Below are 25,736 nucleotides of genomic sequence, written 5' to 3'. Positions count from 1 at the left end.
AGACAGATACTCTAAACTTTCGTCTATTTGTTACATACACCATATTAAAATCAGTTTACCCCGTTTGATACACCACTCAGAATTGGAATCCTGATTAAAAATGTGCTTCACTTACGACAAAGTTATGGGAGCTAGCATATTTGTCTGGCATTAGAAACCTTGTCTACATCAAATTGGATTACATTTGTATGCAGAGAGAAAGAGTGAGACCAGAAGCATACATGTACGATCTATATATAGAATCGTTGCTCAAGTAGCACTCAGTAAGCTCTACATTAAAATTCCAAATTTTATGTTTGATGCTCGCAGGCAAATTGAGCGCGCTTAAAGTGAGTAAATGATGGGCAAATGGGTTAATCTATGAGTTTGTGTTTAGTTTAGCCTGTAGCTAAGCAAGCACACGTACACGCTCACACCCGCACACACACACACAGATATTCATTACATATATCCTTCTGTCAAACATGAGCTGTGCTGCGAGGCTTAGACAAGCCGACAAGCTTGTGGGAAGCTGCCTCACATTAATCAAATTTACACGCCACGCCATCAAATACTGCAAAATTTCCGACGCACAACATGTTATGGATATTGTCTCGGTATGGCACACCCACAGCCTCTAGTCCCCATCCCCCTGCTTATCTCTCTCTCTCTTCTGCTGGGACATCATTCAGGGCTGATTATTTGCTGCTTGGAGAGTTGGCCTTAACACACGGCCAACAGCTCGCCGCAAAACTTGTAACAAAAAGTTGATTAATAGGTATGCAGCAGTATTCCTTCCCTCCCCTCCCTCTCCTACTCCCTCTCCCTCACTCATTCTCTATCTGTGTTGCCCTCTGGTTTCCATGGCTCCGACGGTCGCCAAATTGATGTTGACTAAACTGCGTTGAGGTCGACATTGACACTCCTGGTGGTGGCGTCGCCTCTGCCATCATCCGCAGCATCGACAATGTCATCATCATCATCGGAATTTTTGGTTTTAATTAAATTCGTTTTAACGCTTCGTAACTGGACTAAAATGTCAGAGGACTATGTGGACTCTGGGCTAGGGGCTCTCTGGGCTAGGGGCTCTCTGGGCGCTGTGGGCTATAAGCTGTTCGTAATGGCCAGTGGGCGTGGCTGTCATTTTTACCGAAAAGGGCAACAAATCATTATTTTTTGTTTTGTTTTGTGGCTTGAAAGTTGAAGTTCAGCTCGAAGCAATCAGAACAGATTTTAATATACATAAATAATTGCTAGAGCTGAGCGTGCTTGGCCTGCAGATTTCGTGAGCTTGAGAGGACCTTTTCCTGAGAGCTTTATTCGTGTAGTGAAAATGAGAGTTGAAAATCATTTTAATGGAATCTGAATAGGGAAAGAGCTGCTTAAGTTACTTTTAAGAAATTTTACTTAAATAACGGGAGTGGCTGACTAATCATTCAGCTTGATGAATTATATATGCATGTTAACCTTTGGCCACGGCCCACTACCTAGAATATTCGAATAGGCCTAGATTTTCGTCAATCAATCAACCTTTAAGTAATTATCTATCCTCTACACACTGTAATAACTATATTGCACTCTCACTTATTCTTCTACTCTCACTCGTTCTCTCTCTCTCTCTCTCTCTTTCGCACGCCCTCTCTGTGCATTTCGCGCTCATTCGAATTGCATTCCATGTTAAATTACGCATACGCCGCGTGTTCTGCGCTTATTTTCAATCTCAATGCAATCAACTTGGATTAGAATTCCCTGTGAAAAGTAGTTTGTGGCTGCTAAACATGCACACACACACACACACACACACACACACACACACACACAAACACCCGCACACATACACGCGCAACCGAAACATTGGGGTCACGTTTAACAGATTGTTGTTGTTGCTGTTGTTGTCGTTGTTGTTGCTAAAACCCGCTGCGGCACATTACACGGCGCAACAACTTTGAGCGTTTAACATTTGTGGCCATAAAATAGCGCGGCCTTAATAGCAATTTGGTGCCAACACAGCTGGAATACAAACAATGCAGCAAAGCCTTGGTCAAAAACATATCAGCGAGGGCAGGCTGAAAAGTTGATTATCTATATGTATGTAGATATATGCCTCAATTGTGATTCTTTGCTATAAATAGGAATATTACATGAGATCTGTTCAACTCAACTTGAAGCAATAGCAAGGACGAGAGTGCCTGATACCCCAAAGTGCAAGATACCCAAACTTATGAGACCGAAAGTACAGACAGTTCTGGCTATATAACCTAATTGGGTACTCTAGCTCTAAGACTAAAGGAATTTCGACTTTTTTAAATTTTACAGCTGCATTTCAAAGTCAAATACTCTTGGACTACTCTCGCATGTGTATGTAGAGAGCATTCGCTGCTATTGTTGCGGACTCGCGCATTTTTATAATAAAGTTGCCTTTTGACTCCGGCGATCGCTGCAACAATGCGCTACAAATTGCCGAACAATGGCCAACATTTCAGACAATAGAGCGGACTGAAATCCGCTTGCCCTGCACTTCCTCTACCGCACACAGACTCGCCCTCTCTCGCTCGCTCTCTCTCTCTCTGTCTCCCTCGTTATCTTTACGCTTGTCTGTCTCTGTGTTTATATGCATTTAACGGCAGGGATTAGTTGGCATCATTGCATTGAACCGGACTTAACCTCTGGCCTCCGCCAATGCCCACGCTCACGCCCACGCCCACGCCTACTATTTGTGCATTTGACTAAATTCAAAAGTTAAAATTCCCAATTTCAAATACCAAATTAAATGACAGCTGGCAGATCTGCTAAGCAAAGTTTTTGCTTTGCTGCGCACTGCACGAAAATAGAGCTCGACTCTCGTTTGTGCTCGACATGCAAATGGAGCTTTGAAACGAATATGAAAAATGCCATCAATGATAGCCGTAAAAAAACAAATGTAGCCATGCTCGACATTTGAAACAAGAGACACAGATATGGAGCTCTCTATAGGAAGAAACAGGAAGCCTACAGTGCGATGGGAGGCAGGTGGATATTGAATGTGAATATGAATGAGAATTTATAGCCGTATCAAAATATAGAAATAATAATCTAGAGTAAATAAGCAAAGAGCGCAAAAGCAAATGAGAGCAGGCAGATGAATATATAAACAAACAGAAATACGTGTATAAATATAAGCAGCTCTGCTCATGAAAATAGTCGTGCGAATGAGCACTAAATGTTCGATTATCAAATTTAGTTAAACAGAATGTGTTGAGAACAATTTGAAATGAATCGAATAGTATCTGTATTATGAGTCAAACAGACTTTAAGGAATCGAGTGAGGAATATAGCTATATACAATATATAAATAGTGTTTCAGATTACAATGAGAATTTTATTATGCGAAAGGTGGCATTGGCAGATGAAGGAGGTAGATCAGGTAGATTCTATTCATTAAAAGTACATAATACATATGATCTTATGTCTACTGCCAGTAGACTACGCCTAGTCTAGCCTATTACACTTGACGAATTGCTCTATTAAATCATGCATCTCAATATTGAAATATTCACCCACCTTACATTAAAGTCTTTTCGTTTTATATACTAGCTCACGAGCCTAGCAATATGCGTTCACTTGCCTGCTGATTCTGAGTTTCAGTCTGAATGTGTTCAGCTTTCATCTGGATTCCCAAAAGGCTATAAAGTAGCTTCAAATTGGCTGTAGAAGTGTTTTGCAAAGTATCAGCCAGATTTTAATATACGCCTTGAACAGAAGTTTTTCCCAGCGAAAGAGAGAAACTCTGAGAAATCCATATCGAATTGACTCTTGCCACTTATTTGACACATGCGCTTATGTATATATTTTCATATAAATAAATATACTTTTATACTTGCCGCATTCCGTGACAAACATAGAAAAAAAAAAACGACTTCCTGCTATTGTGCGAAAAGTGGGAGGGGCAAACAAATATATGAAATATTTGTAGACGTGTTTTACGTGCTCGCCATAAAACTCCAGTTAAAGCCGGCATCAGCCAGCGACAGCTTCAACTAAGCCACAAATCGAACACCACAAAATCGAGCACAAACAAAAAAAAAACTGCTTTAAAATATGGAAAGCGAAATGGCAGAAATTCACAGATATTGAAATAGAGCAAAAGCGCAGCTTCATCGCATATTTGTGCGTATTAATAACAAAAGTATTGCAAATAAAAATGAATGCTAAAAAAGAATGCAATTCTCATTGGAAAATGAAATAAAATTGATTATTATTTAGCAATCAAATGTCTGTGTTTGCCGAGAGTTGAATTCAAATTCGCATTTATAAACAAATTGATATCAATTTCGTTTTGTATCAATTTAATTGCATAGGCATCAATTGCAGCCATAATTCGAATTCTCGTTCGCATTCAAGATGTTTGCAATTTGCAAATTCTGCTGTTGCTGTTAAAGCTAAAGTTAAATATGATTTTAGGGGCAACTGTTTGTGGCATTTAAAATGAGCTGGAAAATCGAAAATGGTTGCTAATGATATCATTGATAATTATTGCGATATAGCCAATAACACGCATACACCATGTATTACAATATGTTTCAGAGTTTCTGCTTCTTCATTTCCACTTTTGATGCCGCAACAACTCTAAAGTGTTTGTTTCGAATACGTACAGTACTTTTGCCTGTGCCACTTGAAGTTAAACTTAATTTGTGGTATGAAATTCCCTCTTTGAGCAACTTGAAATTATTGTAAAATGAAATTTTTGATTATGAAATAAATTAAATAGGATCACAGCGGGGCGTAGGCGTCATATATAAAATAACACGCATACGCCACGTAACACAATATTATTCACAGTTTGTGTCCTACGCATTCCAATTCTCAAGAGTTTGATTTGAGTACAGTAAACACTGCCTACATAGATGTTCTATATTTTTCTATACTTCCCATTCGAAGGAAATAAGAATTTAATGAAATGCTGTTATTCATAAATTAATTTCAAAGCACAGCATGGCGTATGCACAATATATCAAATAGCACGCATACGCCATGTAATACAATATATAATTTCTGTCTTGAAAATTCTAAATTTTAAACAGCTAGATGCCCATATTTCTATATATTGGCATCATATATCATATCATATATATATGCATATATGTTTTCATATTAATTGGAAAATCTTCGCCGTTTGACATTTTCTAGTTGAAAATTCGATTGTGGTGTGTGGCGTGAAGTGTGCTTATAACGAGCGAACTGCTTTTAATGAAATAATGCAAATCACATTAACCCGCACAAAAAGGTAACCGCACAATGCGGCGTATGCGTGACGTGCTTTAAATATTACACATACGCCATGTAATACAATATGTTTTCTACTTTGACACGCGCATTTAATTAATTTTTCGGCCTTAATTTGTTGCTGCTGTTTGTTTATCATAATTGTCGTTGTCGTTGTTGTTGTTGTTGTTGTTGTTATTGTTATTGCTGTTGTTGTCGTTTGCAGGTGGACATTTTGGACACATCCGGTGACATGCAGTTCCCCGCCATGCGACGCCTCTCCATTGCGACAGCGCACGCCTTCATGCTGGTCTATGCGACAACCTCGGCCCCCAGCTTCCAGTGTGTGAAGCAGTGCTTCGAGGAGATCCGCGAGCAGCGCGCCGACTTTCAGGTGAGCGGAGCGCGGAGTTCGCCCACACACACAGCTTCTGCTGTTTGCATTTTACATGCAATTAGCGCGGCCATAAAAAATAATGCCACGCACCAGGCACCAGGCACCAGGCAACAATCCCTCATGTTGCCCAATTTCAATGCCCCAAAGCAATTAAGACCACACACAACAAAAACAAAAAAGAAATGAATAAAGAAAGAGGAGGAGGAAGAAAACACTAAGACGTCTGTACACAGAGCTTGGCCAAAGTCTTTGGTGGCTTTATGCTATTGTTGTTGTTGTTGTTGTTGCTGGCTTTGCCTTTTGTGTGTGTGCGTGTCAATTATAGCCGAGTCGGCTTTGTCCCCGTCTGCAGCAGGACTAACTCGTTATCTCTGTTTGCAGGATATACCCATTGTCATAGCCGGCAACAAAGCCGATTTGGCCACCAGCCACCGGGAGGTGCGCCAGGAGGAGGTAACGGATTGGGTCTTCTGCGAGCTGCCACGCCTCAGGTAGATATTCACCCTTAATTATCCATTTAAAAATGACAGCCCGAAAATGCTAACGCAAATGTGCTGCAACAGCTGCTGCCGTGGGTGCTGCTGCCGCGACTCCTGCTGCAGCTGCAATTAGGCCAAGCCAATCCAAACCAAAGTTGTGCAATGAAAAACCAAGAGCGGAAAAAGTGACCACGAAAACCGCAAAACATTCATTTGCGATACCCTGCAAGCTCTTAGAGACAGAGAGAGAGAGTCGAGTATGCGGGTGGAAGGCGACTTGTTGAACTTGTTGATATACAGGGTATAAAGTAATGAATATTTAACATGTCTATCAGTTGATCATCTGCATTAAACTCGTAGGACTTGATTTATTATTATCGATCAACTGATAATCGATAAATATCGAATGTAAGAAAGCCTTAAATAACTAGTTTTATAAGTAGTTGAGTTATATAGAAATTCATAATACGTTTATAGGGTATCTGCTCGTCGAATACACACCTAGAACACTTTTTCGATCAACGATCTCCGATATCGCAGTTTTTAAGCGAACCACAGAGTAGTTATGCCGCACTTATAGGGTAACTTGTAGTCTATCATTCACTCGTGCTGCCCTTGCGCCGTAAGTAATGGCCAGCAAGAAGTGCAATAAAAATGTGCTATAAATTTGTTGTTGACCGAAATGAATGTGAGAACCTGCACGAGCAGCAGCTGTCGCAGCGGTCGCTGTCGCCGCAGTCGCTGTCGCAGTCGCAGTCGGCGTCGCCGTTGCTGCTGCAGCCGACAAATGCAATTAAATGCAACAAAATGAAATTAAGCGACAAAAAGCGTGACTCGATGCCATCTGTTTGCCAGCGCTGGCGAGAGTGGGCGGCCGGAAGGCGTGGCAAGTACGAAAAATCAGTTCGCAGCTTGTTAACAGCGCAAAATTGCAATTCACATTGGGCCAATTGGCCGAGGGTAGACAGAAACACACTCTATCTCTCTCACACACACACTGACTGACTGACCCACTGTGCAAGTACAGTAGACACACCCTAATTGCCACCAAGGCTGTCTGTCTCAGTGACCAAAAAGTTGCGAATTGATATTCCCCCACGCCCACAAGGGCGTTCAATGCACTCGACTGCCGGCGCAGGAAACGCGCTTTGCATGCTAAACAGCTGACGCAACGCTAAAAAGTGAGAGCTGCCAGCGAAGGATGCACGCAAATGGCACGAGAAGTGGATGCTTGGCACCACCACGCAGCCCACGCTGCTGTGCTGCAGTGGTGCAGTGGTGCATGACAACATGTAATAGTAGCAATTTGAAGCTATCTTCTACACTTAATTGATGTTCACCATTATTAGAGGCTATTTTGATGGCGCTTTAAAGCAGACTTAACTAGTCGATCTGAATGGGTCTTGTAGATGGTAGATGGTAGTAGTAGGAGTGGGAGTAGTAGTAATAATAATAATAGTATGGGTGGTAGTAGTAAAAGTAGTAGTAATGGTAACAGAAGTATGAGTAGCAGTTGTAGTAGTAGTAGTACTGGTAATGGACGTATGAGTAGTAGTAATGATAAGAGTAGTAGAAGTAATGCTAATAGTAGTATGAGTAGTAGTAATGATAAGAGTAGTAGGAGTAGTAGTAACGATAATAGTAGTAGGAGTAGCAGTAGTAATGATTATAGAAGAATGAGTAGTACTATTTATTATTAGCAGTAGTAAAAATAGTAGTAGAAATGGTAGTAAAAATAGTAGTATTAATAGTAGTAGATATAGTACTAGTAATGGTAATAGAGGTATGAGTAGCAGTTGTAGCAGTAGTAGTACTGGTAATGCAAGTATGAGTAGTAGTAACGATATTAATAGTATGAGTAGTAGTAGTAATGATAATAGAAGAATGAGTAGTAGTAACGATATTAATAGTATGAGTAGTAGTAGTAATGATAATAGAAGAATGAGTAGTACTATTTATTATTAGCAGTAGTAAAAATAGTAGTAGAAATAGTAGTAGTAATAGTAGTAGATATAGTAGTAGTATTGGTATTAGAGGTATGAGTAATAATGTTTATTATTAATGGTAATAAGTAGTAGAAAGAGTAGTAGTATTTTAGTAGTAATTATAGTACTAAGAAAAACCTCCATCGAAGATTATAAGATTTTGAGTTAAGTATAAGCTAGCTTTCTTGCAAATAGAGTATTGACAAGTTTAATGCAATAGCTGTCTCAACTGCGTAAACTGATAAACTAAAGTATCAAGAGAACTTATATCTAATCCTAATTATTGTTTACTCTAGCAGCTTTATGGAACGAAAAGAGTTCAGTAATAACAGATTTCTTTCAAATATTCCATGCTGCACATTTTATACAAACTTAAGATTCGTTAGCCTGACTTACATATCATCTGAAATTGCATGTATGTGATTCCTATCATAATTAAATAAACATGAGCTCTTCTTGGAATTGTAATCGGGTATATGGGCTTCGTAGTGCCCAGTTTTCTGACCTCATCGGATTTCCATTAGCTCATTTGCGAGAATATTATTTTATTCTTTCTTTTTTTGCATTGTACGCCGAACTTTGCTGTTAAAATAAACTTTGCCACTCTTCCGCTCTCGCATGCTCACTCACACACTCACATATACGTATATAGCCATGATTGTGTCCTTAATAAACTGCACGTCCATAAAAATCACTTACAGACGCTTTGGGCTGCGGGGCACGTGGGACAGGTGAGGCGGGTGAATTTGTTTCCTGTTTCTGAGCAATGCGTTGGCCGCACTTGCCATAATTCGCTGTAGGAGGGGGGGAGGGGGACGTGGCGTAGTGTGGCATGACAGCAGGCGGTTTAAGCAAGCGTGTGTAAACTTATTTAAAAAGTAATATCAACACATATAAATAAATATATATATAAATATGTATGTAGAGCATACAGAGGACACGCACGCGAAATACACTCAACGAAAATGGGCGTGTATTTCAATTTTAAAGAGGCTAACTACAAACTAAGATTGATTTAAGAGAAACGAACGTAAAGTCTTAAGTTGGGAAATAGCGAAACAATAAATATTCATATACTTTGGGGACAATATTAAAAAAGTTTGAAATGCATTTATTAATAGATCACTAAACGAAGATTTATTTTTATTTTACTCAAATCGCAATATATACTTTTAAATATTTTATTATGGATATTAAAGCATACATTTTTTAGAAACATAAATAATATGAAATAAATATATATAATAATAATAAAATATAACGAGAATTTTATAAGTAAGATATATGCATATATAAACATACGTTGTATAATATATATTTTAATAATTTAGTTTATATTTTTGATTAATATTTGAGTGTTTATTATTCATAGATTAAAATCTTAGATCATATATTTTCATTCTGAGACATGCAAAGTTGATTAACATGAATGGAGTTGAAATTCAAAGCAGGTTAAAACTAGTGTTGATCCTGATCAAGAATATATCTATATACTGTATTTCGTCATACCAAATCAATATCAATTTGACTTACCCTTGGCTCAGTAGAGAGATTTAGCAGCAGCTTCAGTTCGGTGTTTGATCTATTCTGTTCGGTCGATATTTGTACTTGACCACCAGATAGTACATGAGTACGTAGCTCAGCCCATATATGCTCACGAAGCTGGCGCCCAGAAACAGGCCTATGGCACCTCCGATCGACATGACCAGCTGATCCGTGCTGAAGATAACGCGACGCTTGATGCCCATCTTGGGCAGAGTCTGGATCACGGTATAGCTGCGATTTACGCCAAAAAGGCTGGCCTACTTGGAGATCGAGTAAATGTGGCAGATGCGGACAGATGAAAGGCCTACCTCGTCATTCTTGAGAGTTTCGGAGATGGAAAAGCTGATCTCCTTGCAGAGGGGCATGCAATCGCAGGGCTGCTCCAGCCACTTCTTGCGCGCCAGGCACACCATTTGCCTCACAGTGCAAATGCTGTGCTTCGGCCCTGCCACATAGAAGAAGGGCTTGCAGTTGCAGAGGGCCAGGGCTCGATCGATGCGGCACTCCATGCGACACAGGCTGGGATAATACACCTGCAATGGCTCAGTCAATTTTATGCACAGCTCAAGTTGCCCTTGCACCCACACTATAGTACTTCAGATTGTTCTCGTCGGTGTAGCGACAGCGGCGATAGGCGACAGGCACATTGCGCACGCTGTCCTCGGCTGAGAGGGAGTTGAGCATCACCCTGAAGCCCTGAATATCCTTGTCCCCCAACTCGATGCTCAAAGTGCGACGATCGTGCGGCATCAAGAACTCATTCACATCGTGGATAAACTAGACATGTACAAACATGCACACAGATAAAAGAGTTCCAGGAGTAAGGAGTGTGCGAGCTAGAGAGAATTTCGAGCTCAATGGAATCGGCCACTTACCAGTTTCATCCGTAGATCGGGCAGTACGGCCTTGACGAACATGTTACAATCATGGAAGTAGTTGCATATACGAATGGGATCTGTGTAGTTTTGGCTAGTATAGATAACAGATAACAGAGAATAAACAATATATAGTACATATTAGATATCACCCACTTAAGCTGTTTGTCAAATGGAAATCCGAAGTTCGCCCGCTGACTCGACGTCCGACAGAGACCCATTTCAGTCAGGCTGTTCACCAGCTTGGGTCGGCGCCTGAGTCGCGGCGGCAACAGCTCGAAGAGCATCGCGACCAGCGGCAACTTCTGCATGCTCGTGTCGTTCTCATAGGGCATCAGTGTGTGCAAATTGTCGTACTGCAGCGCATTCAACACATGCAGGAATTTGACATAGTATTGCAGCTTCTCTGCCGACACTTCGATCTCGTTGGAGTCGGAGTCCTCGCTGCTCCAGGTGCTGTCGGTCAGCTGCAATATTATTTCCGTACTCCCTCTTTGGGCCTAGGCCAAGGCATACTCACTCCTCAATCAGTTTGCTTAATATATTGGCTGGCAGCTCGTTGTAATGCGAGCAGAACGTGATCCCCACGAAGGGAAAGGAGCGCAGCGCAAACAGATACTCGTATTCGTATATGACCGGACTATCCCTGTACCGCTGCCACTGGGTGAGGCAGCTGCTGATTCCACTGTAGGCGGTTGCGATGATCATGGCCACCCAGAAGATGCGCTCCAGAAAGTGAAGGTCCTTGCGCGCCAGATACGGCATGCCGTGTATGGCCGATTCCTTGCACACCTCCATCCACCAATCGATCGCCTCAGCCTGCTCCTGCTGCTGCTGCTGCTCCTGCTCTTGGTCGTGGTCCGCCAGCACAGCTAACTTCAAGTCCATTTACATCTCTGCATCCTGCCTATTGATGTCCTTGCGTTGGCTTGTCATGATGCACTGCATGTCCTGGCATAGTTCATACGGCTTTTAAATAGTGTCGACTACTGTCGAAATTGATGCGCTCTGCCAGCAGAGGACTCCTCCCAGGTCAGCAGGATAGCCTCTAATGGCATTTCGCTGTTTGCCTTGCGACATGCATATTCAATTTAATTAAATTAAACACAAATTTATTTGAAACATATAATTAAAATACGTTTCATTTGGGGCTCAGCTTTCAGTTAGATTGATATAATTACTGAACAAGCTGGAGCAGCTGTTAGCATTGGAGTAGCCGAGTAGGAGATATGCTCATCCCCATCCATCATGTTGTAGACATCGGAATGCTAGAGTGGAAGATATACCTAACCCCACTCAGATCATTCCTTGCATCAATTCTTAAGCTCATCAAAACTGAACTGGCGTACAAATAACTTGTTTACTTTTACTTGGGCATGTCGCATTTCTTTCAGTGCAGATTTACACATACATAAATATGCAAATACATACAAGGCTTTCAGTTGGCTTAAACATTTAAGCAGATTGATGGAGCAGCTGTAACGCACCTTGAACTTTTTGCCTTTGCTGATTTTGTTGCTACTCTTAATGCAGTTATTGCTGTTGTTGTTGCTGCTGCTGCTGCTGTTGCTGCTGTTGCTACGTTGCTGTTGCTGCTGCTGCTGCTGTTGCTACGTTGCTATCATTGTGTTGACTACTTCTGTTGCTGCTGCAGATGTTGTTGCTGTTGTTGTTCTTACGTCTATTGTTGCTGTTGCGACTGTTGCAGCTAGTGTTGCTACTGCCGCTTGCTACAGCTGCAACTGTTGCTGCTGTTACTACTGTTGCTTCTCCTAACTATTCCAATTCTAAGTATTGCTGCTGTTGCAGCTGCCGTTGCTTCTGCTGCTGCTTTTGTTGCTCCTGTTCCTGTTACTGTTACTGTCCTTGCTACTGTTGCTCTACCTGCTGCAACCTACGCAGGTGCTACTGCTGCTGCTTTTGTTGCTGTTGCCATGGTTGCTGGTTGGTTTTTCGACCTTGCTGCCAGTGCGCATCACAAATTTGCACGTCAACTGCCAACATTTTTTTGTTGTTTTTTATTTCGTTCGTTTTTTGTTCCGTTCAGTTGAAGTCTCTGCGGCTCTCTCTATCTCTCTCTCCCTCTCTCTCTCCCCCTGTCTGTTCGTGGCTCTTTGGCGTGATGAAGGGCATGTTGCATGTTGCATGACGGCTGCAGCGTTGCAATTTGCTGCTGCGTGTCTGTCTGCGGTTAAGCGCACTCACCTGCCACACACGCGCGCATTTATCTCTCCTCCCGCAGCATTTGCAATTGCATAAGTAGATTATTTTCCCCAAAGAAACCAAGAGCGAAAAAAACACAACAGAAAATAAAAACGTTTTTCCACCTCGCCACATGTGAAACTTGCACAATTCATTAAAGTAAACTCGGTTTGATTTACTGTTGCTGCCTTAACAATTCATTCAGCGAGTGCCCAGGGCAGAAGCTGCAGAGAGGGGAGTAGTAGGGCATGATGAGGACTCGGCTACTATTGAGGAAATCTCTATTCGAATTTCCCGACAGTCATTCCAATTACCAGAGCAAGCCAGCTAGCAGACATGTTTGTTTATTTTTTAGCCAGCTCATCTTGAAATTTAACTTTTATAATTATAAAAGTTACACATAAATCATTAGCTCAGTTCAGTCACATCTTAGCTATTAGCAAAATAAAAACACAATTAATATTCCTAGTAGAAGTTCTCGGCAATCATGCAACATACTCTATAGTTTCCTTGCCCTACACAGAGGAGTAAATGCTTACACCTCCTACTTATGTTACATACATTTTCATAAAATGTATATACCCCTCCATACCCCTTGTTCATTGGGGCTTAAGGTGTAAACAAAATTGCTTCAATTCACTAAAGAGTCGCACAAGAAAATCCCAGCCACCTCAGCTATGTTTGTCTGCCTCTCCCTCTGTCTCTCCCTCACTCCCACTCTCTCTCTCTCTCTGTTGTCGGCTTTGGCTGCTGTTGACAGCTTCTCCCTGCAATTGAGCAGCTCGCCTAGCTTCTGTCCACACAGCGCTGGCTAAATTCGTGATACGACTAATTTAGCCATTTAAGCGCCGTTTGCCGTTCGCCGCTTTCCGTTTGCCGTTGGCAGTCTTTCTTTTCCCGCCGAATTTCCCGCCAGTGCCCATTTTGCAGCTGTCGTCGCGTGCTTTATCCGTAAACGCTGCCAGCTTTGTTGAAAGTGATGTGAACGCGTGTGTCTGCCCGAAGCATGTGGTGGATTGAACATTATTGTTGCACTGCTGTCTGCTGTTTGCTGTCGATACCCTGTAGTTGCGCCACTGCAAGTTGGGTATGTCGTTCATTTGCCATAAATGAAATTCCATTGCCCTGTAATCATAAGTTGAATGACTTTGCCGTGCTGCAGTTGTCATTCATCGCCTCTCATTACAGGGTATCCATCTGTCGAATAACATTTCCCTTGTAGCTTAAGCTCAACTCGGAGCGAGCATTGTGACTCTTTTTAGCCCAGTCATGTAAATGTGGTCACCACATCGTGCTGATGCACCCACATTACGTATACGCTGCGTATACGTGACGTTTAAGAAATCTATGCAAGCCGCCCGAAACTTTGGTCAGAGGAGTGAGTTTAAACGTTCGTTTCCATTTTTTGTTGCAGGGCTAAGGTGCTCGAGTGCTCGGCGAAGGAGGACACCAACGTGACGGAGCTGTTCAAGACGCTGCTCTCCCTCTCCCGCTTCCTGCCAGCCAGCAGCGGCAGCAGCGGCGGCCCGGGCGGCTCCAGCTGCGAGGCAGCGCCAAGCGGCTTCAAGCGGCGCTCCTCGGCCTACGTCAGCGCCTCGTCCAGTCGCAGTGAGTAGAACAAAAAAACAAAAACAGAAGCAAAGAGAGAGAGAGAGAGAGAGAGAGCGAAAAGAATTTATGAATTTCACAGAAAACACGAAACAAAATTGTGGAAATTGTTTTGCTGCAGCCGAAAATGGGAGGGGGAGGGGGAAAACGTGGAAACTGCTGCAACTTTTGGCAGCCGGTAACTGCCAAGCGGAAATAATTTCAAGTTGACAGAATGCCTCGCCTTTGTCGGCCAGCAGCAGCAAATATCAATTTGCCATTTCGATGGCCAACGCGCTGCAGCTCTGGCCAAAACATTCCCGCTCTCTGCCTTTCGTTAAGCTGGCCAACAATTAAAGCCTTAAAGCGATTGCCCGCAAGCGAAATTAAAATACGATCTGCCGATTACCTTGGCCAATAATTGAAAATAATACCAGCTGAAAAAAAATGCCCAGCAAAATAAAAAGTTATCGACTGCCTAATACTCGCCTAAAGGTCAGGTCCCTATGAGGGTGCTTCTATTGCACCACATATGGTGTTTCCCAATTTGTGGGCGTGGCTTTCTAGGCAGGGGATACCAAAGAGCGAGTCTCTAACTGCATTAGCTTAGCCTGTATACAGACAGCCGAATAGACTCTTTTTCAATCATGAACGAGCATGCACATAAAACGATTTAAGGCATAAGCTCATTAATAATAACAGCGGCAGCATGTTCACATATAAATATATACGCATATGTATGTATATATATATGAATATTTGGGCTTTAATCTATATAATTATAATTTACGTATCGAACCTGCACTCTGCATAATAATCTTAAATCAGCTGAAATTTACAAATAGAGTTTATTATGGTTTATATATATGTAATTGCATACATGTACTATCTATATAGATATTGTATTCCCATAATATGGATTAGTATCAATTTCGAGTGCTTTAAGAATAGCTCGAGAAATTTCAATTACGTATTATAGTTGCCCAATAATTGGAAATTTATTTACTTTTTTCCCACTATACGAGCAAAATATCGAATAACAAAAAAGTTTGCTAGAATGATTATCCATTTTCAATGGACTCAGGGTATAAAAAGGATAATCGTGTTTAAATGTAATGAAAAGTTTAGAGCATAACCTGAAGACTTGAAGTGCGAGTAGTACGAATTTAGTTCTGAGGGTTGAGAATATATAGAGCAAATATGGCTATGGTACTCAAAAGGCAGCAAACTGCAGAGGAGGCTCAAAGGCTATAAGAGCCACAGCAAATTGGCCACTTCAAATATCAAGAATCAAACGTAAATTACACAGAAAGTGTCCGTAGCTCAACTTAGTGAACCCACTGTATCACCCGTTAGACCCATTTCTAGCACTCCTGCTCTTCCGATTGCCTAAGCAGAGCCGGTTGGCATTTGACGAACACCTGCTACAACTGACTTGGTGGCCTCAGAAATCAACAGCTAATTAGCCAGGGTCTCGAGTTTTCGCGCAGTGTAGACGCCGCATTGACAAATTGTCGACAATTTGGCTAATTGAGTGTAATTAACATTGCTTCGCCTGCGTCTGTGTTTGACCCAAATTAATTGTTAAAATTTTGCCAAAGCACATAAAAAGACGAACGTGAAATACAACTGCGCAACGAATACAAAAAATGAATGGAAAAGGATGACAGGACAACGAGTCCTAACGGCAGGACAAACCCCTTGTTAGTCAATTATTTATATATATCGTGCGGGCAGGCAATAGACTGAAGAAACTGAGGTCTGCGGCAAATAATAAGAAGTATGAACGTTACGTTGGGAGTGCCCGACTAGTAGACACCCTGCAAGGCAAACTATCGAGTTTCGTTAAGCAGAAAATGGGTTAAGTTATCGAAAAATCGATAGGCTGTGTTGGGTATTCAGGAATACACATTTAAAATTTTCATTCTTTAGATGTTTTATGCAAGGACAGATGGACAGTTGAGCGATCGTATGGACAGACTGATACAAACATGGCTCGTCTCAATTAATAATAGATATATACTTAATGGGCTCTACCACTCCTCCCTCTGCCTGTCATATACAATTTTGCTAAACTAATATACCCTATAAATTTATAATAATTCGATATGAAAAGTGAACAAATTTAGAAATTCTGTAAGCCTTCGCTGTTAGTGTGCTAGGTTAAATAATATATTTATATATACATACTGTATATCCTATATCCTTTATATATTATTTTATTACTTTTAAGAGTTTCCTCTTCGCCACATGGTTTCCCTTGAACAATGCCCAGCTACCATTGAAGTCTGAAACTTTTTGAGCCAATTAATCAACTCATCTTAAAAAAAAAAAAAAAAAAAAAAACAGTGCAGCTCAAAAGTTGAGCCTGAGCTCGTATTAATTATGCAAATACCTTTACCTGCTAATTAGACGCCAAAGTATTTAATTTCCATTGACCAGACACATTAGCCCATGCAACAAAAAAATGAAAACTGCCTCTCAGCTATCACTCTAGCTCCCGCTCTCTCTCCCCCTCTCTCTCTCTACCTATCTTTTCTCTTTCTCCTTGTCAAGAAGTTTTCCATATTTTTGGCTCTCTCTCTCTCTTTGCTTCTTCTCGCTGCTCTGCGCTGCTTGTTACCAATATAAATAAACAGTTAATTAATGTTGGCCACGCGCTGTTGCCTGCTCTCGAAATAATGAATATAATTTCCGTGTTGGCACAGCCACGCCCACCGTCACCAACAATAACAACAACAACAACAACTGTCCCTTTCAGCTACTGTTCGACATTAATTTAATTGTCTGCTGGCGGCATTTGATAAAATTTTTAGTTATTTAGCCCCAACGACCCAACGCAAAAGTCATTTGAATCAAGTGCAAAGTTGGCTCCCAGCCACAAATGAATTCCGAAATTAAATGCAATTTAGAGCTTTAATTTGTGTACCTACGCATGTGTGTCTATTTGTAAACGCGTGTGTGTGTGAGCTGTTACACAAATTGTATTTGCCTTGCACACACACACACACATTCACTCGCTTGCATATTAAATGGGAGCCACAAAATTTGTAAATTATTTTGTATTGTCCAAGCAGACAAGGAGAACTGTCGTTGACAGCACAACAAACAATGTATGAGAGTGCGTGGGTGTGTGTGTGGGTGGGTGGGGGTGTGTATGTGAATAGTGAAGGTCAAATGTCAAATAGCGACCAACACTAGCGACAGCTCAATTCACAAAAGAAACGTTTGCATCGATGGCACTAAACATATTTTGGCCTGCCTCTCACCCTCCCTCTCGCTCTATCTCTGTCTCACTCGCACTCTCCCACTCCTCGTTCAGAAATCTAAAGGTAAAGCAAATCTAGTCCTAGTCTGAGCAGTTAATCACGCGAATTGAGGCCAAGACAGCGACGCAAAAGAAATTTAGAGCAACACATCGGAAAACCTGAGGCCGGGTATGCACGACAGCTCCATACGCTGTATAGCTATAAATATTTGTATATAAAAAGAACTATCAAAAATCAAACATGGATTATTATCGATAACACAAGATGATGTGTTGCTTCATAAATAAATCTCCTTAAATCTTCTTCACATTGAAGCACGAACAGAACTATTAGAATGTAGATTATAATAAGTAGTGTACTACTACTAATACTCCACTCTGTAGCTAAGTACATATGTAAACTTAAGTGTGTATAAACAAAACCAATATGCCCGTTTCAACCAGACTACGAACACTAATAAGGAATATTGCATACTTGGGCAAAGCTCGACGTTTCCAAAGAGACTGCATGTTCCGCAAAATCAATATACCCATCCCATATTCAATGTGTAAGGCACAATATATAATAACCTTTAAAAATTGACTAGATTAGGGCCTCTGCATAAATAATAGAAATGAAATGTCTCTATAGGTACTACACTAACCAATATGCCCGCTTCACCTCAACTGTGAACAGCGCATAACATGTAATTACCTTTACAAATTGCGCGAGCATATACCCGTTTCACCTCAGCTGCGTAGAGTATATCTAAGACTGCCCTAGGCTGTGGCATGCACAGCGATAATCTAAGCTCGAAGTAACTATAGGTACTGTAGCCATAGATAATCCAAGTAACTAATATGCCCGTTTCACACCGACTGCCTGTGGTATAACATGTAATTGCCTTAAAAAGCCACGCACACAATGTGGCATATGCAAAAAGCAAAACAAAAACGTAAATCGTTCGTATTTAGCTTGAAGGTGTGCGTAAGAGAGAGAGAGAGAGAGAGAGAAAGTATGTGTGTGTGTGTGTGCGACAGCTCAATAGCCTAAGCACGTGCCCATGTGTATGTAGTGTGTGTGTGTGTGTGTGGGGGGGGGGTGGTGATGGGGCATAAAAAATGGGCGAGCGCGCGTAGGCCGAGCGTCTGGCTGAGCTGCACCTGATTTGTCTAGCCCAAGGAAAAGGCGCACCCACGTCTGCCACGCCCCCAAAAGCTGCCGCCACAAGCACGCACACACACACACACAGCAATAGGCATAGGCGGCAAATGTAATGTGGCTTCGCGGTTGCTCTGGTGGGGCTGGTGGTGCGGAGCGCAGCGAAGCGAACCGCAAGCAGTTTTATTTGCAAGCAGCCGACTGTAACCGTAACTCAATTGAAACTTTTACAAATGCGCCTTTAGAACGCAGCATGCCGCATGCCGTATGCCACATGCCACATGCCGTATGCCACATGCCACACGCCACATGCCAGTTGAAGCTCGCATTTGTTACTCGCCTAGGCCAAATCTAATTTAACAACAACAACAACAACAGCAAAATCTGTGCAACACGTTTGCCGCTGCTTGTTGTTAATATGAACGAATAGACGCAGCTGGAATACCCTTTCCTATATAAGGGAAAATGAAAAGAGGGAGAAGACTTACAATACTTGGAATGCTGGCATTTTCATAAATTGTGAGCGGAATTTTCAATGAAATTTCTAAGTCAGCTTCCAGCTACAGCAATATAAGTTGTGAAAATTCTTCCTACATATTATATTTCGTCATTGCGAAGTAATTTTCCAGCTAAATTATCATTTGTAGCGCTTTACAACCCCAAACGGCTCAAGCTGCACATTGATCACCAATCACTCAGTCAGTCCTCAATCAGTTCCCTCGTTAATCAGTCAATCAATCATTTCTAAATGTAACATTAGCAGATTTTAGTAAGATTATTATTCAGTAAATCAATCAATCATTGTTCTGGTATCACATAATCATACATTCAAGGCCAGTCAAACAATCAATCAGTCAATCAATTTTATATTCTAACTGCCTAGCTACTGTGCTTAACTAGCATTTCGATCAACAATTTATCGGTTTGTAGGGGTAATAACTTCAACTGTTACCCATCAATCAATCAATCAATCCATATATAATCCATATATAAAGTCAGTTTTATTTATACACCTGTTAGACACTCATCAACATAGTTTAGTTAGAGCTAAAGCGGGAAATTCTGCCAGCTCGAACTGTTACATCCATCAGTCAATCAGTCAGTCAATCAGCTTTATGCAACGCGCCAATCGAGCAACCCTTTCGTCCCGCTGGTGCAAATAAAAATGTTATTTGCCTTTCTGTTTGTCGCATGCCCAAAATAGAGGCAGCCACACAAGCGGAATGCTACAGAGTCAGCGAATCAGAATTATATATGTATGTATATGTATGTATAGCGCATATTTGTAGAGCGGCACTGAAATGTGGAACTTGATACTGCTGCCCAAAATATGCGCGCATATTCCATCTATGCAGATGCGAATGGATGCGAGTGCCTGACAATTCGCGATGCTCCATGCCGTGGCAAATTGCGCGAATGGGGCTTACAGCTGTGCATTTGTGGTATGGCCACAGTGTAATAAGCCAAAAGGACAGCAAACAAATACCCACACACACACACGCATTCATGCACACACTCACGCACACTCACACACACATGTATATGGAGAGTATTTGGTGCACAGCAGGCGGCTCGATTTTCGCGCTTTTTTGTGTCGCCGACAACAATGGCGACAGCCGCCATTTTGTTTGCATTTGACACTACGCACACACACACATACAGTCACTCACACACACACACATACGCGGACACACTGGGGCATACTCATGCATATTTTATTTTGAAGGATTCCCTTGGGGTCTGGCTCTAGCACCCTTTGAGACGCATTAACTAAATTTAGTCTCTTCAAAGATTTTCACTGGGGCCAAAAACCTCTTCTTCTTCTCCTTCTTTTCCTCCTTCATCTTCTTTAAACTGTTTAATTTCACATTTGCAATTTGCAATTTGAAATTTTCCAGCAGTTTTTCTAGCACATAAATCATCATTAAGCTTCAGATTTCAGCAACGCTTTAAATCCATCAAAATCAGTTAATCAATATGCGCAACGGCTAATCAAATCATTGATGTGAGCCCTCTTGGGACTTACATTTTTCCAAGAATTTCTGTGCGAGCTGCAAACTTGAAAAGGTTCCTCTTTAAGTGTTCCGAATAATAAGGGGTATATACGCACTAGAGAAGCACGCAGACAACTTGGAAGAGCTAGTGCAGTTAGGGGTAGAGAATATAATAAGATTGTAGATAAAATATAAAAAAATACAGAAATTGTAATATATGTATATGTATATACACATATTTAATTAATTCTATATACATGATGATCTACAAAACTTTTCATAGAAACATCTGATTGTTATAGGCAGTTTATATGGAGAAGCACATTGCTTGAATTCAACCCCTATATCATATAGCTGCCATACCAAATGTCTTCTTAAGAATCATTATTATTGCTAAGGCACTGCTAGGAGACGCCTACTTCTTATACCTAGTTGAATGGAACATCTAAATCAAGTAGAGTGTACCAGTCCACCACAGACTCCTCTTCAACTGAATCATTAGCATAGGGTATTTGAGGCGGAGTGCTCTCTCATTCATTAGCTTTGGCTCCGGCTTTGGTATCACGTGATTGCAGCTGATTTGAGTTATGCTTTGCGCAGGCAACGTCGCGACGTCGAGGCTGAGCACATATCGAGCTTCAGTTGCAGACAATTATCAATTTCCATGATTTCAGCTGCGGCAGTGCTTTGATGGCGGTACTCATAAGTTAATTATGTTGCATGCAACAGAGCGGCACAAAGCCGCGCGAAAGGTGGGCGAAGTTGGCCAGGCGAATGAGGTCAATGCGTGGGGCTTGGCATTGTTGCAACTTGCAATTGCCACAGCAACTCGCAGCTCGCAACTGCTGCTGCTCCACAATTGGGCAGAGGGCCACAAAAATGGTCGAGAGCCAACTGAAAATTGGATTTTCGCATTTATTCGGTTGCACGTGCAACGCCCGTGTGGCACACGCATGCTTATTTATAATTGATACACAGATATACAGCCTATCCATATATGTATGTATATATATATTTATTTACATCCATATATATTGTCTCCTTTACAGACAAGAACCGCATGAACAGCCCCTCGGTCAGCGGAGATAAGAAGTCGAGCCTTGTGGATGCCGTCGATGTGGCCAGCACCAGTGCGGAGGCTAAGCTAAAGCCACGTTCCAGGTGCGTAAAAACACTGGGAGAAAAAGTATAGCAACTAGAGAGTAGCTCGAAAAAGAACTAGAGAATCTTGAACTCTAACTGACTTAGAGTTAGATTTAGATCTTACTCCATTTCTTGGTATATCGGAAAAAGCTATGGCATTTGAGACTTGCATTTAGTAGCACATATTTTCTCCAAGTGTATGCAATTGGCAGCTGCAATGATTCACAATTATGTCTAAAATAAATCGTTTTTATTAAATCTATTTCCGTAGATACCTTAGATACCCATTACTGTACTAAAATCGAGTTTAATGATTAATTTTGCCATTATTTAGTAACACTCTAATTTCTCTCTAATTATTCTATATATTTATATTAGATCGCTCATACGCCGTGCTTCACGCAAGACCAAACAGCAAATCAACAACGCATCCGACGACTGTAATTTGCAGTAAATGAATACAAAATAAATATTCATAATAATTATGATAATAAATGTTAAATTTGAATCTATGTGTACGTTATCCAGTTCTTGATTAACTGCAAATACTTTAAAGACAAAACCAAAAAGTTGCTCAAGCGCAATTCAGTTGCATTTGCTAAGAGTATCTCGTAGTCTATACTATACTACACTTTTAGTAAGGCGGTCCAAGAAGTAAACCTCTTCAAGTTTTATGAATTCCATTTGAAATCTTATCAATATTTTTTATGCTCGTTATTTAAAGGGGACCACTTTTATTTCAAATCATTTTTTACATCCAACTTATTGAGAGAGAGAGAGAGCGGGAGAGAGGGAGAGAGAGAGAGAGAGAGGGTGAGAGGGAAGGAGAGAGAAAGTAATAACAATTGACAGCTCAAAGTGTCAGAGAAAATGGATATGCAGAAGTTGGTTACCAAAATATGGCATAGGATCATAATAGAATGCCATAATGAAGTGTATATAGCTCGATTTGAATGTATGCCACAGGAAAGGGTATAGAGAATTACTAGAACTAGACTGGAGAGGGTATTACTATAACTGAAGCTAGAAAGCGTACACAGAGTCCATCATACCAACAACTGATAAGAAAGAGCTTTATCAAGACTCCCCATTATCCTCTAGAAAAGAGTAGACAAGAGTAAAGGGTATTTAAAACCTTCGTTTGCTCTGCAATTTATTATAGGTGAGCCTAACCAAAATTAGTTATATTTTGTTAAACTAATGGAAGAAAGCGTAGACAAAAATTTATTTTTATGATTTATCAACAATTTAGCTAGAAAAATCGTTTGGTATTTTGTAAAGGTTATGCGACAATTATAGAGAGTTCCTTTGATATAGAAGAGAATGATACGTAGAGTATATATATGATACATATATATTTGAAATTGTTCTAGTCTTAAGTTAGCTTAAGTAGGTGTGGTTTAGCAACAATTCAAATACAATGTATTCAAATGTTTAAACTAATTGTTTTTGGCTACAAATCTGTGTATTTTAAATACATACAAATATACTATATATACGTATAGTGTATGTATATATATAGAAATATATTCCAAATCTCGTAGGATTTGTTTAATGCTCAAAAAGCAAAAATCTGACCTTGTTTTTGAAAGCAAAAGGAAAACTGTTTGCTCGATTTCCCCAAGTATTTTTCCCTCTACTATGCAAAACGCGCTGCTAATTAACGTTTCGAGCTTTGTGTGTGTATGTGAAAGAGTGTGTAAGTGAGTGTGTTTGTGTGTGTGAGCGAGTCGTATATATAAATATGCAGCGCATTGTATAATGCGATTTAACTCGAGATTTTTATGTTAAGAACGAAAAACAAAACTTAAATAAAATTAAAATAAAATATATAAAAAATGTATAAACAGTAAACACATTGCTGTCAGGCGTAGCCGACTGCGAAATACTCTTTCACAGCTAAGTTCGATTGATACATCAATTCCAATACAAAAATTTATTATAGAGGAATTTCAGAATTGAAACTATGGAAGAAATTGATGAATCTTAAGTCCCATATTGAGCAAGTCAAATCAGAGCAGAGGACAAACTGTGAACGAGCATACAGAAATAAAACATAAATAAAATTCTATTCAAGGATAATACAGGGTGCACGATAATTGCCAAAAAAAAAAAAAAAAAAAATTAATTAAAAAAATAATAATAAAGAAGAATAAATTAAGAGCCAATCAAACAGAGGGGAGAATTTTGTATGTATTAATTAACAGAGCATTAGCTGTTAACTAAGTCAAATTTGAAACTAATAATTAATCTAATATATTTTGTTTTAAATTTAATAAAAAATTAAAATTTTCTTTGTTAAAAAGTTGCACAAGTGAAAAATCAACCAGAGGCAGATGCAAAGTGAATTGTGATGAAATATTAAAAAACAAAAACATATATACAATATATACATACGTATAGGAATCTCTATATATATGTGTATAGGTATGTATGTATGGATTGGTTTGACGTCCAAGTTAAATTATATTCTTAGGCTTAAGGCATGTCTAGAAGATAAGCAAATTGTTTACACAAATTGTTACTAAATGTAGTTAAATGTAGTTAAAGTCGGAGGAGGCGATTAACTAACTAATCTAATCTAAGCTATATATCAGGCAAACGGGGAACACAACTAAAGGCGAGCAGCATTTGAGAGTTATACGACTATATATATAGATATATAGTAATTGTTTCTTTGTCGGTTGAAAAAGTTTATATATCAGAATATAAATCAAGCCATAGATTTTGTTAAAAAAAACATAAACTGAAATCAAAAATTTAAAAATACGTTTAAAAGTATACATAGGTATGTATATACATATATAATTGTGTACGTAATTCAAATTGTTCATAATGAAAAACAAAATCAAAAACTAGAAGAAGAAAACTCAATAACATCAAAAACGATTTATTCATTAATATCTTCTCTACAAATGAAATGTAATTAATTTTTCAAATATCAACAGAAACCAAATAAAAGAACTTACTAAATGTGTCCATTTAACTACAGAACTGAAATGTCTTTTAAATTCTCCGATGACTTTTGCAGTCAATGCGAAAATCCAATATACTCTACTTACACGCATGTACAGTTGAAGAGTTAGCCAAGACCTTTGCTTTTCGAGGCAAGTCAAGCTGGCTATCAACTGCAGTTATGGCCAATTATCGCATATTCGACTAATTATGTTTGAATTTCAATTAAATTTAGTGATGTGCATTAGTTGTCATTAAAAGCAAGCGGCCACAGCAGGGCTGACATTGTAGGCTTCGACCCGCAATATGGTATATTAATAACGGCTGGCTGCATCACATTATAAATTACCTTTGCATTATGTTTAGTTGGAAATTTGCCCTCGCATCAATTGCTGACTCTAAATCAATTAAATTAGTCTCCACGCTGCCAACGCTTCGTCCTATTGCCGACCGCAATATCCATTAAAGGCAGCTAATGGAATTTTATTCAAATAATAAATTGCATTTACAGTTAAATGGGGAACGCACTGTAAATGTAAATGTAAATGTAAATTGTAAATTGTAAATGCCACTGCATTAAAATCAATTGAACTTTGAATACCCAAAATGGGTAGCTAAGCGCGAGTGCCAAAAGCTGTGATTTATTTGCCATACACGAGCATGGGCACATGGCATGCGAAATTGGCAGATGTGACGCCAGGCACGCACGCTGTATCTCCATGTATGCATATACACTTATAATATAGACCTGATTTGTTTGTGTGCTGTGCTGCCATACAATAAACAGCTTTGCCTGCGACCCAATTAGTCGAAATTATGCACAATTTCAAATGCAATTTTCTGTGGCATTGATTTTGCAGTTTAGCAGATTTAATGGTAAAATTGGTTGAAATTCTTAGAAATTAGGGCACTCTTACTTGCCAAAACATATTGAAAACGTTCAGA

At 40.1% G+C, this 25,736-nt stretch overlaps 2 protein-coding genes across 2 annotated transcripts in view; one reads left to right on the top strand and one right to left on the bottom strand.

Moving 5' to 3' along the window:
• The window catches only part of LOC6578321 (GTP-binding protein Di-Ras2), a 48,622-nt gene extending 23,792 nt beyond the window's left edge, over nucleotides 1-24,830 (top strand). Inside the window, exons 3-7 of the mRNA XM_002004198.4 lie at nucleotides 5,447-5,614; nucleotides 5,999-6,108; nucleotides 14,118-14,311; nucleotides 21,743-21,854; nucleotides 22,215-24,830. Coding sequence (XP_002004234.1) covers nucleotides 5,447-5,614; nucleotides 5,999-6,108; nucleotides 14,118-14,311; nucleotides 21,743-21,854; nucleotides 22,215-22,290 — 660 coding nt within the window. The 3' untranslated portion in view covers nucleotides 22,291-24,830. The remainder of the gene's footprint in view (nucleotides 1-5,446; nucleotides 5,615-5,998; nucleotides 6,109-14,117; nucleotides 14,312-21,742; nucleotides 21,855-22,214) is intronic.
• On the bottom strand, nucleotides 10,180-10,836 carry LOC122757677. The gene is made up of 3 exons (XM_044010637.1): nucleotides 10,658-10,836; nucleotides 10,502-10,595; nucleotides 10,180-10,403 (listed from the first exon to the last, which is right to left on the bottom strand). The coding sequence occupies exons 1-3, from the start codon at nucleotides 10,834-10,836 to the stop codon at nucleotides 10,191-10,193; spliced, it is 486 nt and encodes a 161-aa protein (XP_043866572.1). The 3' UTR covers nucleotides 10,180-10,190.
• Nucleotides 24,831-25,736: the final 906 nt, after the last annotated feature.

Source organism: Drosophila mojavensis, unplaced genomic scaffold, assembly GCF_018153725.1.
Source record: "Drosophila mojavensis isolate 15081-1352.22 unplaced genomic scaffold, ASM1815372v1 contig_80, whole genome shotgun sequence".
NCBI lineage: Eukaryota > Metazoa > Arthropoda > Insecta > Diptera > Drosophilidae > Drosophila > Drosophila mojavensis.
Note: the sequence above shows the minus strand (reverse complement) of the source record. Positions and strands in the feature narration are given on the sequence as shown.

Excerpts from the sequence above, each read along its gene's own strand:
- LOC122757677 (XM_044010637.1), bottom strand. The coding sequence starts at position 10,836 with ATGCCCTATGAGAACGACACGAGCATGCAGAAGTTGCCGCTGGTCGCG. Across the intron at positions 10,596-10,657 it reads CCATTTGACAAACAGCTTAA|CCAAAACTACACAGATCCCA; the intron begins GTGGGTGATATC and ends TATCTATACTAG. Across the intron at positions 10,404-10,501 it reads CCGATCTACGGATGAAACTG|TTTATCCACGATGTGAATGA; the intron begins GTAAGTGGCCGA and ends GTACATGTCTAG.